Genomic DNA, 17,246 nt, shown 5'->3' with positions numbered 1-17,246 from the left:
ACATGCTCCTGTGCTTAGTAATAAGTCTATTTGCGCTTCTTGAGTAGAAGGGAAAAGGGGGCTGGAAAGCTGTTTCATTTTCTTTTGAACATCGCGCCGTTCGGCGAAGATAAGTTCCTTGGCACAGCCTATCCGCTCGGCAGCAATTCTTCTCTCAAAGCGGAAATGGTGCTCTTCCCTACGGCCAAGGCCAGCCGTACAACTATGGAACAAACAAAAAGCTCTTGTGCTTTAGGAAGGCACACGGAATGTCCTGCTATCCAGCTTCTTGGCCTCATACAGCAATCCTGCCTCTTTCTCCTAAATTGTCAACCATGCCTGACGCGTTTCGAGGCCACTCCGTCTCTTCTTCATGCGGTCATTAACATAGAAGCATCCACAACTCACCCCGAGTTCAACAATCTTTTATTGACATTTTTGCCGCCCTAAGTGGGCTTGGCCTAAAGTGTGTGCCTCCTGGCATGCTGGTTTGCGTAGTCCAATTGGGTAAGTTCAAAAGAAACTTATCTTCGCCGAACAGCGCGATGTTCAAAAGAAAATGAAACCGCTTTCCAGCTGACCCCATGAAGAAGAGGCGGAGTGGCCTCAAAACGCGTTGGGCATGGTTGACAAATAAGGAGAAAGAGGCAGGATTGCTGTATGAGGCCAAGAAGCTGGATAGCAGGACATTGCGTGTGCCTTCCTAAAGCACAAGAGCTTTTTGTTTGTTTTATATATATATATATATATATATATATTTCCAAAAATACGCAATACCCAGTGCTAACAACTGAGCTGCAGCTTATAATGATATTTCATTGTGTACAGACATTGCAGCAATTCACATAGGAAAATCTAATGAATGATAATGGATATCAAGTATCCCTATGCGTTTTCGAACTGCACCCAAGATTCCGAGTTCAGGAATAGTGGTTATTTATACAAGTCAGAATTTGGGGCTACCAATACTGTTATGCAGGGCTTTAAGTGGGCCGGGTCTCACCGGTGCTGAGCACGGCAGTTTTTTAAGGGGGCCTCGAAACGGGTCTCTATCGGGCTCTGTTTTGTTCCCTGGCACTTTTTTTCTGGACTGCAGTGCTGTCCCTGCAGTCCAGAAAAAACACGAAACGTCTGTGCCAGTGCACAAAACAGAGCTAGATAGAGACTCGTTTCGAGACAGCAGGCACTTCCTGTGCACATGCTCATACTTCTCACTTCTCACTAGTGGAGAGGTTACGGCATGACATCATGCAAGGTGAGCGTTGTAGGAAAGGGAACTCCTTTAAGAAGAGTCATTTTCTCTCTGGATTTCCCTTCTCTTTTTGAAACTCAGGAGCAGCAACATTGTCATTATATCACCAGGGATTGAAGTGGAAGCTTTTCAATATTGTATACAAGCCATAGTTGCTGCTTATTTATCTTATGCAACAACAACCATTGACAAAGCCGATAGTCCTGACTTGTTGTAGGTATGATGTTACTTGTATCATATAGCTGGATGCAATGACAGAAACAGCAAAATACTAGTCGAACGGCACACTATGATAACCACAGATTTTTAGCGTACATAATTTTAGGTCATGCCCTTAATTACATTGACCACGCCCCTTTGAGATACAAACACCCCCCCCCCCCCCCCAAGTTTTTTCGTCCCACTTACAGCCCTGCTGTTATGTGATTTAGAGGGAATTTAACAAAATGTGTTCTTTCTTGCACACTGGCTTACGTTTAGAAACCAAAAGTGGAGAGAAATGCTATTGAAAATAACAAATGTGCTACTATTCTGTATACTCCCACTTCCCCAATATAAACGCTACCCCACTTATATGGTTGGACCCACTGTCCGCAACACAATGGGCTCCAAAGCACAACATGACGACATCCAATTTTTACATGAAAATTGGCCCATTTTTACAATATGTGTAGCTGTAGTATTCGGGCCTTGGCTCTGCCGCCTCCCAGGAATAACCCACTTAACCCAACAATTTCTGAAAGTTAGACATCCTAGGGACTTCAGAGTAGTGTGACGTGCATGGATTCCGCAACATTTTCTTAACCAAAATGTCCTGCAGACCTCAAATGTTTGCTAAAATCATGCATTTCCATTACATTTCTGCGAGTGAAGGTTCAGGAATTGGTGAGGATCCACAAAATTCCTACCACCGAACGTTACTATACTTCTGATAAAAACGGTACCCACTTGTATGATTGGTACCCACTTGTATGATTGAGCCAGCACCCACAACAGGAACAGTTAAAAACTGTGACAATATGAAGTCAATGTGGTCTTAGCATGGTACCTGGTTTGGTCTGTTCTCATCTCAGATAGTTGGACCAGCCACACAAGTGCAGTACCATATATATATATTTTTTATTTTTTTATTAAATTTCATGACAGCGAACAGATAGCAAGAGTACAAACATTATCCTGTGGCAAGAAACCCCCCCCCCAGACATTTAGAGATAAGTTTACAACACCTACATGCCAGATTTGACTCACAGCAGCCCCCCTTGAGCATTACCACCAGTGATTTTCATTCAAGATCCATCCATTTGGAAAGAGGGGACCAAAGTTTATAGCCGAAAATGTTCTTCCTAATACCCCTCATTTTATACAATGCTATCTCTAAATGATACAAAGATAATAATTTTGTTTGCCACTTAATGAAGTTCGGTGAATCCACATCGAGCCATTGAGACGTAATACAAGAGCGAAACACAGACATGCACATAAAGATAAAGCCTTCCTCTGTTGCTGTGCCCGATTGAACCAAATTCTCTTCACATCCAAAGATAACCAATGCTGTTGTTAATTTTACTTGAATACGCAAGCTATTCATTAAATAATACTCAATATCGGCAATAAACTGGGCCAACTTTGGACAAAGAAAAAACATGTGAGCAGCGTCTGCTGCATATAAGCCGCACCGATTGCAATTAATTCCCCGCCCAGAATTCCATTTAGCCAATTTGCTTGGCGTATTATATAATTCAAAAACTGACATGACGTTTTGACTAATCAGAGAGCCATTCAGCAAAACATTATTAGCCAGCTTTATACTTCTCTCCAAGTTGACTCTTTCTATGTTCAATTTATTTTGCCATATGGCTACCCGAGACTCTAGATCATCTTCTACCTTATCCAAAAGTATCTGATATAAAGGGGCCCATTTTGTACCCATCTTTAATTGCTTCAAAAATCGCAATTTTCCCCAGTATTATTAGATTCTTTGATACTTTTTGTTCAAGAAAATACGTACCTGCAGGTATTTAAAAAAAATCGGTACGGTGCAACTTATATTTGTCCCTAAATAGTCAAAAGAAACAAAATGTCTCCCCAAAAACAAATCCCCAAGCTTACAGATCCCCAAATTATGCCATCTCAACATCACCTGATCATTGAATATCTCTGGAAGGAGAGAGCAATTTTGAAGAGGTGTATATAAGTTTAAATTAGGACCAATTCCCAATCTCTTCTTTATTGTCCTCCAAATAACGTAAGCGGTATGAACAGTCTTAAATCTGGTTTTCTTATAATAACTTGGCTCCACAATGCGATTCAAACATTGCTTAGCCTCAATACCCATAAGCATCTCATAAATAGATGGAGCGGAAGAATCCTCGGTTGGATCACCGGTAGAATTAAAACGCCCATATGTTGTAAAATAGCTATCCAATGATAAACCTGGAAATTTGGAATAGCCCACCCTCTTTCTCTGGGCAACGTACATTTTTTGAGTGTCCTTCGTGCTCGATGATACCCCCAGAGAAATCTAGCGCACATTCAATCTATACGGGAAAAGAAGTGGGCAGGTATAACAAAAGGAATAGCCCCAAATAAATACAAAAACTTAGGAAAATAAGCATTTTTAAAACATTACTACGCCCAAAAAGTGAGAGCTTTAAATTATTTAATCTTTCTAATATCCTATTGGAAGATGCTATAACTGGGTTCAAATTAATAGAAATGATGTCCTCTACCTTAGCTGTAATCTTAAGACCTAGATATGTAGCCTCCTTTTCAAACTTAATTTGCTGCGGACAGCCGGCCTCTGAATGGACAAACTGTGTTTTCTCCACGGTTAGTTTATACCCTGACAGCCGACCAAAAACCTCAGCGCACTCTATGATGTTAGGTAAAGCGGCAGCCATATCCGCTGTGAGAACCGCAATATCATCTGCGTACGCGCAGACTTTAAAATCCTTATTGTTTACCACACAGGTTTGATTGCAGTATTTTTCTCCAAGGAGACGATAAAGGGGTCGATATATAATGCGAACAGCAAGGGGGAACAGGGGCAACCCTGTCTAGTCCCCCTTGCGATAAGCACCTTTCCTGAGGTTTTCCCAGAAATTCGGATAACTGCAGACGGGTGAATATACATAGTCTGAATTGCCCTAATAAATTCCACCGGGAACCCCTTTGTCGCCATAACAGACCACATAAATCCCCATGAGACCCTGTCAAACGCTTTCTCAGCGTCCAACAGGGCCACACCTACCGGCGAATGTGTCCCCTGTGCCCAATACAGCAGCGATATGATCCGCCTTATATGATCTGTAGTATTTCTGCGCTGTATAAAACCATGTTGTCTCGGAGAGACTAACCCAGACATCAAGTCATTTAATCTATTGGCCATAAGTTTGGAATAAATTTTACTGTCCGAATTCAATAGAGAATTCGGCCTATACGACCCTAATTCTGTGTCCTTTTTACCCTTCTTCTTAAATACTACTATTGTGGCAATAGACCATGAAAGCGGGGCCTTCCCCAAAATAGCTTGTTAGCAAACTTCTATTAATTCCCTTATCATCAAGTTCTTAAAAGTCCAATAAAATTCCAAGGGAATGCCGTCAGGACCCATAGCCTTGCCCTGCGTTAAACCTAATATTGCTAATTCAATTTCTCCCCAATTGGGAGGAGCCTTCAATATTGTTCTTTGACTTTCTGATAATGTTGCAGGGATCAAATCAGTCAGATATTCTTCCACTTCCCCTTCTCCTAAATCATCACTATATAGCGATTGATAGAACCCCTGAATTGCAGTTAAGACCCCTTCCTTAGTCTCCTGCCAGGCCCCCTGTAGATCTTTAATTTTCGGAATATCGCTGTAAACCGCTTTCTCCCTTGCCCTTTTTGCCAAGATTCTCCCCGTTTTCTCCCCAAACTCATATGCCTCTTCTTTATGCTGCACATACTTTTCCGCGATTTGATCGGCAATGTTCACATATGCACTAGTCCTTTTAATAATAAGGTCTCTTTGAGCTACACGTACTACCCCTGCTTCTGCTCCCTGCCTAATTTTCTCTGCCAGATTTGACTCAGCCGTCAAGACCTGATCAAAGTCTTGCTGATGTTTAAGCCAGATCTTCTTGCGTTTGAATTTAGAAAAGCTGAGTGTTTTCCCCCGTACTACCGATTTAAAGGTATCCCAAACTATCTCCTGGGTGGCCGTTCCTTTATTAATATAAAAAAATTCCTGAATTATTTTAGCCATGTGCTGACAATACTCCTCATCAAGTAATAGTTTCCTATCAAACGACCACTGTAGCTGCTCTGTTTTTACATCCGAGTCTAAACCCAACTGTAATACTACCGGATAATGGTCGGACACCAGCTTAGGATAAATCTTGATTTGGGCCGTAACTAAGAATGCAGCAGTGATAAAAAAGTAATCCAATCGTACAAACTTTACGTGAGGGGCAGAAAAAAAAGTAAAACCAGGATCATTTGAATATTTTGAATTCCATAAATCATAAAGACCATGATCCAAGATTAGAGCCCGTAAAGCAGAGAAGACGAGCCTCTTTCTTCCCATGTAAACCTGATTAGATCTAATATTCACTCCTGCATCAATATTAATATTACAATCTCCACACATCAATACTGGCAATGTCCACTGCGCTAATTCTAAATTCAAGAAATTAAAAAGTTCAGCATCTTCCACATTAGGCCCATAGACATTGCAAAGGGTGAACCTGTTATGCCCGATCTTAAGCTCCGAGATGGCCCAACGCCCCCAATTATCAGCCGCCAGCTTTACACACTCGCCAACTCCCCTTCTTATCAATATCGCAACCCATCTCTTTACTCCCGATTGTTTGGAACTCACTAAAAGTTCCAGACCCATGTTCTTTAAATAGCCCCTATTAACCCATGCAACGAGCGTTTCCTGAAGACACAGTATATCGATATGTAATATCTGCACGATTTATGCTAACACTTGTCGTTTCTTAGGGTCATTTAGGCCACATATGTTTAATGTACAAAGTTTAATCTTCCTTTCCATAATCATTACAACTTAAGGCAAATCTTCTTATTAGAAAACCAAAATCATTGACCATAGATACTCCATACATGGGAACTTTAAGGCTTTCTTCTGATCTGTTGTAGCACAAACGCTCTTGTTTCTGCGTTGCTTGTATAATCCTCTTCCTGTCAGCCCCTGTCTTTCCCCCCCCCACCACCAAACCCCCTGAACCCCCCCTTTCCCTACCACGCCTCAAACCCCTCCCCCCCCAGCCATTCTTCCCATCACATGAGGCCCAAGGACCATTAGTCCCTGCAAAGTATGGAGTGCCGTGTCCCTCTCCCCTGGCCGAAATTACATACCAACACTCGGTCATGGAGACCTATCAAACCATTAACCGCCCCCCTATAAAGCATCCAAAAACTCTTTAGCCTGAATTTCTGACCAGAAGAATTTGGTTTGTCCTTTAGCCACAACTTTAAGTTTCGCCGGATTCTGTAGATATGCCACAGCCCCCTTTTTTTGAAAGTCCGATATCAATTGACGAAGATGCCATCGTTTTGAGACTGTGGCCTGGCAAAAATCAGGTCTAACAAAAAAAGTTACATCCCTTGGCGGTTGCCTTCCTGTCCGGTCGGGCCAGCGCATAAATTTATTCTCGGGCTAGAAAGTTATTAAAACACACTAGAATTGCCCTGGGGAGGGTCTCTTCTCCTTGACGTAATTGACGTGGCTTATTAACTGTAAACGGGAACCGGTGGGCCCTTCGTATCTCCCTGGACCAATCCCATGATGTCGATTCTGGAAAGGCTTCTGTCAACAGTTCTGCCACAAACTTACGAACATCCACACCCTCCTTCTTCTCTGGCACACCCAAAAAGCGTGGATTATTTCTACGTGCCTGATTCTCTAAATCCGACAATTTAAAGCTCAGGTCATCCCTGTGGGCCTTAATAGCCTCTAGTTCTTCTTTTTGAGCATGGGCATGATCTTCTAGAGCAGATATTCGGGCCTCTGTTTCAGTGACTCTATCCGCCGTTTCTGCACCCAACTTAATTGCCCGCCGAACTGCATTTTTGACCTTGCTGCATGTAGCCTCCATACGGGTATTTTCTGCTTTGCTCTCAGCTCTATGGCCCATCATGGTTTCATAAATAGTAGCCAAAGTAATCTCCTGTGGTTGAAATGGCACAGACTCTTTACCACTTTTCTCCCCCTTGTAGTCGGCTATATTCAAGACTCGAGTTCCCATTATAGTCTCATCAGGGGTCATATCATTATCTGGGGTGACCTGTCGTGAAACTCTTTTCTTTCGCTTCTCAATAGTGGTAACGTCAGAATTAGGAGAGTGCATACTTTCCCTTAAACCCTCATCCACACTGCTACCCTCACTCAAATCCCCCCAATCTTTACTAACATTCAAGTTCTCTTCCGAAGATGCTTCTGAGAGCGAGTAAAAGTGTTCCCCTGAATCAAGAGCCGCTGTCCCACCTTGCGCCCCTAGCACCTCCTCATTTTGAACACTCACATCTGTTTCTATCGTAGGGATATCACGGATGCCGCTCCTTGCTACGTCCAGGACTCCATTTCCCACAATGCGGCTGTCCTCGCTATTGTCCTCGCCATTCACACCAACCCGGCTTTGCTCAATACTAAGATTTGCATCCATAATAACGGAGCTCATTTCTAAATTTGGTACTCGTTCTTCTGAGTGCGTCTGAATATTATAATCCACTAATAGAACAGCTTCACCACCCCCTTCATTTAATTCAGTCTCTGGTTCCATGTTACGGGCGGTCTGCCTCTCAAACATAGCAGGGAGAGTCTGAGTTTCTTGTTTATATCCGCAGAGAGCCGCCCCACTTTTCCCCCGGCTTTCACCACCCTTTTTTGTATGCTCCTTGGCACTACTAGGGGTGCCAGGGGGGTCAGACGCGCCCTCACCTTCAGCCACAGTACTGCTCCCCATCTTTTCCACGCTCTCTCCCGTCTCCTTCATTTTCACGCTACGGGTAGTTATTTTTGCTCCTTCATTTAGTTTCGCTGGGGCTTTTGGTGGCATTTTCTTTTTTAATGTGGGTCCTCCTCTACCACGTACAACACCACACCAACAATCCAACCGTAGAGGAAAAATTCGCCAGAGAGGAGCTCTAGCCCGAAATAGTGAAAAAATGCCCAGCATCCGTGTCTCTCAACAAGTCTCTGACTGCACTCAATCAAAAAATAACAATATTGCCACGTACCGTGTCTCTTAGCGACTGTCTATTCTCACGGTAAAAGAGATACACTGTAGCCATGTTCTCTGCAAGTTAACAACCCTCAACTAATCGAGTTGCCGCCGCAGCCCAGCGTTCTTTTCTCCGGGGGGAGGTATCCGAGCACTTGCTCCTCAGTCTGTCCGTCCCACGCTGCTGTACCTCCGTGTAAAACTCGGGCAGTATCAGAAGATTCTCGGGATTATTTCAAAACCCCTGATGCCGTCTTTATCCCGCTCTTAATCTGCTGCTTCTTTCAAACGCCCGGATTGCCTTTTCGCCGTAACGCTACGGCAGCCCAGCCCAGCTGCGTCTCAGAGCTTTTACTTCTCCGCTCTTACTCTCCGGAGACGCCCTGCATACCGCGGGGTCGCCTTCGCGGCTGTCCACAACCTGTGACCCGGGGCTTCGATTCAAGTTTCTCTTTACCGCAAACTGGAACACAAATCTTCATTTTTCCCGCTGCAAATCACTCCAAATCACCTCGCCACACTCCGCTCCATGACCTCTAAAAACGCCGGAGACCAGGAGAGAGGATCAGAGCTGCCTACACAGCCCACACCACGGCCGCCATCTTGCCTCGTGCAATACCATTTTTATTGGGAGAAGTGTTAATCACTGCTTTATCCTTCCTTGACATGCTTGTGGGGACTGTTCTTTTCTTTGTTATTGATAACTCCATGGGAGTGCAGTTTTCTTTTCACACTCCTCAACTGTTTCTTCCACCCTCACCTCTCCCAAACCACACCAGTGGTTTCTCCTCAGTCCCTGCCACGCTCCTGTTTCTCACTTTCTGCGTGATTTTTTTTCACCTACATCCTTTCCGTTCCCTACTTTCTTTGCTTCCTCCTTCTCAGTCTCCTTAATGCCCGCTCCCCATCACACTCCTGTATCATCATTATTTTATTTTTACGAGGACTCAGCAGCCCTAATGTGCTGTCTGTTCTCTTCCTCTCTTTTTTGTGCCTTGTACTTGCTTGTTTTTCCCATTTTTTTGCATTTTCATTATCATTTTAACATGGCCGTCTGACCGCATGTGTTACAGCACCAGTATTTGCATGCATTATGCATTTATCCACATTGGTAACTATGTTAGAAGGGGTTTCCTTCAATGGAAGACTACTTTCAGAATTACCAGACTTTAAAGGGCAAGTAATTCTATTTTAGGAGAGGTGTGTGTTGATGACATGCCAGCTAGTGTTACTGTAGGCCAAGTTGAATTTTGCTCATGTGTAGTACCCATGGGTATGGCCAAAATGTACTCTTGCCGCTATTGTTGTAGTTGAATATTGTGGTATCCACCATTGTTTAGGTGTCTGTTGAATAGCCTACAATATTATGAACCCTGGGGATTGGAGGGCTGGGGTTTGTGCACATATTCTATGTTGACAGGATATTTTGAGCTGAAGCACGTATGGTGATGGATGCTGATCCATTAGTATACTTTGTGTAGATGCCATAGTCTGCTTGTACGTCATGTCATTACTTAAAGTTGTTTGTGCATAACCTTGGGAGTGAGAGGATTTTATTTAAACTGAGATGCTGTATTTTGATAGATTTTTCACGGTTTATTTCATAATCTACTTGTTCTAGTTATTACCTAAAGTGTGTAATAACTGGCTTTGATTCATCGTGTTGCTGTTGCATAGTAAGGTGTGGTAATGTTTGGCCTGGTCTCGTGTTGCTTTGATGTAGTGTTGGTATGTTTATCTCTTACTTTACTTATTGGAATTTGTGGTTGGGTTCACATTTCCTTTACTCACATCTCGTTTTTGAATGCAGAAGATGCGTCCTTTTCATTCTCTTGCTATGTTTCTCTTTCTGAATAAAAAACGAAGCACCACAATCCTTCTAATTGCACCTGGCAATATCATTTATAGAAAAACGCTCGCTCATACCATACAGATTGCCAAAATAATAGGGCCTGTAATTCCTCTTTTTCAAAAGCATGTTTGCAAAAGCAGTATCTACTACAATTAATCTCCTTTTACAGAGCCTTTTGGCCTGCCTTGCTTTTTTGTATTCCTGCGATCTAATCAATCTGTCTAGGTAAGTTAATGTTTTTCTTACCCCCATCAGACACTCACTTGAATTGGTTATATTTACTTCTACTCTATATTGCCTCTCCAGAGTAAATGCAGTACTCTTATTTTGGGTTGATGTGCCCATTTTAACCCCTGCTTGTCATAGTGTTGGCAAACATTTTTTTCACTTAATATAGTTGGTAACTTCACTGTAATTCATTTTTATCTGTGTTCTTAACTTACCCCGGACCTCTTGGGTATGGGTAATGCTTCTGTGTTTTTGGTCATACCTCTAAATAAGACTTCTGCTTGGTATTAACTTTTATTATCCATTTCCCTAATGGTGCTCCCTCTGTCTTTTTGTCATTATGAAGACTCTATTTATGTAATTTTCCTAGTGATCCTAACGCCCACCATATCCAGATTTTGGAATTTTCACTGTCGATTGTGTAATGAGCATTAATTAGGAATACTACCTTGCTCTTTTAAACTTTTGTCTTGGACATCCAAAACCATTCCCTGTTTCAATATTTTGTGTCCTTGTTTTGTGTATTTTACTCATTTCACGATTCATGTGCTGTGAATCGCTTTTACCATTCTTTACACCTTTTTTGTAAATTGTGTTGTAAACCTTATGCAATTAATCTGCCATTTCTTAAGTGTATTTTTTGTGAAAGATCTGCAGGGTATTGGTTGGATTTATTTCTTGGAGGGCTAAGCATCCTGGTTACCCTGCTCCTGGTGGGATGTATCGAGGGTATACTTATGGATATACTTATACAACCATTTGTAACCTACATGTACGTACATGAAGCTGCTTACTCATGTTTGTTATATGAAATCATATTACTATTTGTTATATAGATTTGGTGTGTTTTTAATGCATCTGTGTTTTACGTTAACAAAACACAGTTTACTAAAGCAGATTAAGTAGAGTGTCAGTTCATTAATGTGTTTGTCAATTGAAGAATAATAATATGTTTGCTGGAGATCCCTACAGCTCTGTTTAAATTGTGAAATACATTCCAAATATCTTCACTCACAAAAATAAGATGCATTTGGAAACCCTTAATATAGTCTTAACTGGAAATTTTTAGATAGAATTATAGTGTTTATTCCATTTGTTGTAAGATTCATGTGAAGAGTATGGTCTTTGAACATTCACTCAATTTACGCAAATCTGCTACAGGAAGAATATATGGGGGATGAAAGACTTACATTTTAACTAGTAGTGTAGATTATAGAGTAGATTTTGGTCAGGCGAATAAATGTAACTTTGAGAGCAAGTATCTATCAACGGCATACAATTTAAATTGGGTACAAGTTAAACACGTATATTATAATGCTTGGGAAAATCAAAATTTGTATTGCAGACTATTTTAAACGAAAAGCTTTTGATCCTTACTTATTACTTTCATGATCCTAGGCTTTGACTCCTTCAACAAGCCTTTAGCTAACTCCTCCCCCCTTTGGTAGATCCCCCTCTGTATAACCATTAACTCACTTTGAATTGTCAGACAGATCAACAGTTTAATTGCCCTCTGGGTTGTGTTTGTGATTACTTGGTCCGTCCCAGTTCATTATTCTGCAATGATCAACTATGCCTTCCATGTTTTCCGTGGTCTATAAGAATTTTGATTACGCAATTAAAAGTAAAAATATATTTGCTAGTGCGTATTGATCGCACTATGTAATTAACAGTTTCTCACCCTTCGTCTGCCACATATTACCACGCTTCGTTCCCCCTCTGGAGGCCAACTTTTCATTAGTCCCACCCGTCCTTCCTATTTTCTTTCACTTTCTGTACCAACTCTGCCTTCATCCTGGAAACAGATAATCTGAAGGTCCATTGGTGCTGACTTTGGTGTATTATATAAGGAACATATCATAATCAACTGTATTCTGAAAATCACACCAGGGTGCATGACACATTTTGCTTGATTCTTATTCGGACATTTGACATACTATGTTACTATATTTTAGAGACCTCGGAATTCAGGATGAAGTAAAATTTCCATAATTTTTTTATAGCCACTTTTCAGTTCTGCTTGTTCGTTTTTCCAAACAGCTCACGATGGTGTCTGTGGCCTCTCAGCCCTCAAACTCTCCTCAGAAGACAATGGGTGTTCCAATCAATATGACATTAGGGCAGCAGATCCTCGCAATGCAGCAGTCAACAAGTTCCTCCCCTGTAAAGACAATAACGAACTACACAACTGCTCAGGTATACTATACCTTTTCTGCTGCACTAGCACAGTTTTATTGTGACGATTCTTCATTGGATCTAAAACGTGGTTGCTACGAGTTGGCTGCTAATGTAAAAGTGTATACCCTTAGCAGGATGCAGCTGTCACATGAAAGCTGATTACAGTGTAGGCCTGCTGTTGTGTAACCACAAAGATTCTTCAGTCTTGATTTCTTGATCAGAGTAGGGACTAGAAATGTTGTCTAAGTCATTGGACTCTAGCGGAAGTAGATTGCAAAATGTTAATTTTGGAGGAATCTAGAGACGTATAAAATATTTCCAGAGGATCCCAGACTAAATTGAATATACATAGATTTTATGGTGTACGCCGTTTTGGAACATTTAGTCATGTAACTTTTCCAAAATATGGAAAATTCAGGATTTGTGAATGTAATGCATTGAGTGTTAGCATATCCAAATTTTGGTCCTACTATGTTCAGGCTTTTTTTTTTTCGTTTGTTTAACTTTGTTTCATTGAGTTTTAAGAGCATCAGGTATTATGCATTAGAGTAATCGCATACCACTTTAAAACCCCCAGCTTAAACGACCCCCACACCCTTCCTAAGGAGGAGATGTACAGGCCCCTAAGTCGCAAGAGAATTAATGTGTCCATGGGAGCATGTTAGGATTGAACAACGCTTTACTGCTTACCCCACCGCCCCATTAAACGACAGCAACCCGCCCTCCCCTACCAGTGTTCCATGTCCTGCCCTTTGAGTGCGCCAAGCCAGAGAGCCCGCTCAAATCATTTATTGGGGATGTCATCTGAGGAAGAAGTGTATAATATCCTCCTCATATCCGCCTCAGGAGGCGGAGATATTTCGGACACGTGATCTAGTTGAAATTCCTTGGCTAAGAGAGAGAGGAAGGGCTGCCAGATAGTGGTAAATGATGCTGTGGAGTTAGTGAGAGTAGCTTGAATCCTCTCCATACCCACTATAAACCAAAGTTTATGTAACCAGCCCGTGTGCGTGGGACGCCTAGTAGTACCCCAAAGCTAAAGGATGTGTTGTACAGCAGCCCCCATCGCTAGCCCCATTTGCTTCCCCCTACGTGACTTTAGTGGGAATGTGAGTGTGTTAGGAAGTCCTAGGATTGTGTAGGCTGGAAAGCGGGGGATTTCCATATCAAATTGTGCGTCAATATCGTTAAGGACTGGCGTCCAATAGTCAGTCACCTCCTTGCAGTCACATAATATGTGAATCAGTGTCCCTATTTCCTCACAGCCCCTCCAGCAAGTGGGGCTGCGGTCTGGGTTACCTTTGTGAAGTTGGGCTGGTGTCAAGTACCAATACGTTGCGATCTTAACTGCTGTTTCCCTACTGGCCGTGTTCCTGGTTGTGTGGTGGGCCCTGTAGTATATGGTTTGCTATTCTTTGTCATTAAGATTTCTCCCTAACTCAGTTTCCCATCTCTTTTGGCCTGCGGAACGTTGCGTGGAAGGCGCTGGGCTGATCATTTTGTACAGGTCTGTGATCCCTTGCCTGTTAGTTTTTTTTAGTGTGTAGCCATTTCTCGTATGTCGTGAGTTGCCTGCCTACCAGTGGACGAATTTCGGGCTGTGTCAACCAATGCCTAATCTGAAAATATTGGTATCGTCATGGTGCTTGTAGGTCATACATCTCTGTTAGGTCAGCGAATTGAATGAAGCCCTCTAGGTCAAAAAGGTGTCCCGCTGACCTGCATTCCGAGTTTCTCCATTGCTCGAACGCCTGTTCCTCCTGCCCTGGAGCGAAGGCTGGGTTGTCAAAAAGCGGCTTAGTAGGTGAAGGGAAGGTGGTAAGCCCACTTTTGACCGCCACCATATCCCATACCCGCAATATTGTGCGAGTGATGGGGGACTTGTTGCTGTACGTCAGCCTGTCGGAACCTTTTCAGGAAGGGAATTTTCCAGAGTGACATTTGCGGCATTGCTCTGTCCTGGAAGAGCCATCTCTTCTCTGATTCTGGGCGGTTCCACTCTAGAAGGTAACGCAGCTGTGTCACCTGGAAGTACCTCAGCAAGTTAGGGATCCCCAATCCTCCCTTTAGCGGTGCGCGGTGGGTAAGTTCTCTGCGCATCTGGAGCGTTTCCCGGCCCAAATAAAATGGTGTATTGCATCCTGCAATTTCTTTATCATTCCCAGAGGGGGAGTCACTGGAATGGTCTGGAAAATATAAAGGACTTTAGGAGGGAGGGACATTTTGACTGCTGCAACCCGTCCCATAAGTGACAGTGGTTGTTGCTGCCATCTCCTCAGGTCTCCCTGTATTTGGGCGAGAAGATCTGAGTAGGTTCGATCGAGTGTCTGCACGGAGCCCGGCATCAGGGTGATCCCTAGATATGGGATCGAGGTTTGAGATAACAATCCCCCTTAAGCCAGCTGCCCGCCGTCTAGCTTACGCGCGTTGCGGCCTAGTGGAAAGAGCATTGACTTCCCAGCGTTCATTTTGAAACCGGATACCTTCCCACAGGCCTCCACTTCGTTCAGGAAGGCTGGCACAGATTGTTTAGGGGTGTCAAGTGCGGCCATTATACAATCGGCATAGAGGTTGATGGTATGTGGATGTTTAGGCTTTTTAACGTGGGTCTCTATCCTCTTAGGGGGGACACGTAATCATGTGCCGGGATCATCTGCAAAATTGTCAATGTGGCTCGGTAAGGGTCGGGTAAGACATATTTGTCTCTTAAAGACTGGTGTAGTGCTGCTTCAGATTTAGTCATGTGTCTAGATCACATCTTAAGGTCTGGTTGGGCAAAAACTATTCAAACATCAAACTTAGATCTGAAAGATTGATAGATTTAGGGCAGAGCTACTCGTGTCTAAAGCACCCTCATTCCTTTAATTGATTTTGACACAGCACTGCTGAGTTACATTATTACAAAATTAAGTAAACGTAAAAAAACAGAACAATGGTATTTGTATAACACATATTCCCCCTGGGGGTTTCAAATGCTGATTGTTGCTCAACTTGATGGTATTTGTCTTATCACCCTGTGAGAGATGAAAGGTTTGCTGGAACCACTGAGATATGACCCTCCTGCATGTATTTAAACCGAACCCTTCAGTGGATGTCATTCCAACGAGAATTTCTGATGGATGCTTCTCACCGCTGATTCCTCATTTTAAAATATTCTGCAGGCACCATACTGAATCTGGAGATTTTTTTGTAGCAGCGGTCCTTCATGCTGCTGGGTGGCGTTGAGTTGCTTCGCGCATATATATGCCCCACCCCAGACCACTAATGACACTGCCTCTCTTTCTGTGCATTCCAACATGGATTCTGAGCACTGCTGCAGATTTTCAATTCTGTAGAAGCACTGCACAGAGCTATTAATGAGAACTGAAGAATTCCTTCTGTGAAGGCTTAATTGAATAGAGAGCCTATGTGCAACCATTTGCTTTTAACAAGCTACAAGGCCTCCAAGACCACTGGATAGATCTTTGGGGCACACGAGTAGGCTACATTTCTTCCATATGCCAGTGTATATAAATGTATATGATTGTTTGTTAGAATACACCTGTAACTGACGGGGCCCTTGATTCACATATAGATGTGATGGTGATCTGTGGCTACGAGTGCTCTTGAGATACTGTGATTTACTAGGTTGCCTTGTGCTTTTTGTTAGACACTGTTAATTTATGCATTTGTGTGTTTTAACTATGTCAACAAGATAGAAGAATATACCCCTAATTAAGCTAACTAAATCAAATATTCCAAACCTTCAGGTGTAGTTGTTTGAACGATCTTCTCCACGTAAAGTAATCCTCTTAACCCCATGAACTTAACCCCATGAACTGGACACAACTATATATATATTTTTTAAAACATTGTACCAGACCACTGTATTTTAGGTGAATTACCAAATGGCAAAGATGTGTTAAAAAATGTATTTGCTCCTACTTTCTCAACATTTTTATGCAGATCGTCACTGAGAAAGTAATCAGACACAAAATAAATCTCAGAACATCTTAAACAGTGCTTTTAGGTTTATTAAAAAACTGATGTCCTTCTCATTTTGAAATCCTGAATCTGCTGATGCCTCCTCTCTCTCTCTCTCGTTGGACCTTGAAGGTTGACAGATAATGGGGTTTTACTTTTTATCCTGGGTTTGCTGTCCGTCGATCAAGGACTGATGGACTAAAATGAAAAGTCAACCAGCTGTCCAGTCGCTTAGATCGTTACTTAGGCCGGCAATATATTATATGTTTTTAGAAAGGTTGTAGCTCATTTATGGTCATGGTGCTAAATCCTCATTTGCCAATTGTTGAGATGATTAAAAGAAATATAGATTTCCGAAATTAGATATAAATTTTGCTTCTTGTTGAGGGTCCTTAAGATGCTGAAGGAAGAGCAGAAAACTCCTTGTGTGCAACAAAATGCATAAAGTTTTAAATCTATCCACACTCCAAGGGCAGACTGAATTTGATCATTGGTCTTTGCTTAATTCAGAATAACTCTAGAAACGTATAAACTACACTATATTCTAAGAAAACCGTTGACGTTATTT

The 17,246-nt window shown here is 42.3% G+C and overlaps 1 protein-coding gene across 1 annotated transcript in view; it reads left to right on the top strand.

Moving 5' to 3' along the window:
- Positions 1 to 17,246, top strand: part of LIN54 (lin-54 DREAM MuvB core complex component) — a 427,221-nt gene that overhangs the window by 234,885 nt on the left and 175,090 nt on the right. Inside the window, exon 5 of the mRNA XM_078676187.1 lies at positions 12,578 to 12,733. Coding sequence (XP_078532313.1) covers positions 12,578 to 12,733 — 156 coding nt within the window. The remainder of the gene's footprint in view (positions 1 to 12,577; positions 12,734 to 17,246) is intronic.

Source organism: Lissotriton helveticus, chromosome 2_1, assembly GCF_964261635.1.
Source record: "Lissotriton helveticus chromosome 2_1, aLisHel1.1, whole genome shotgun sequence".
In the NCBI taxonomy this organism is placed as follows: domain Eukaryota; kingdom Metazoa; phylum Chordata; class Amphibia; order Caudata; family Salamandridae; genus Lissotriton; species Lissotriton helveticus.
This window is presented reverse-complemented; position numbering and strand designations above follow the sequence as displayed.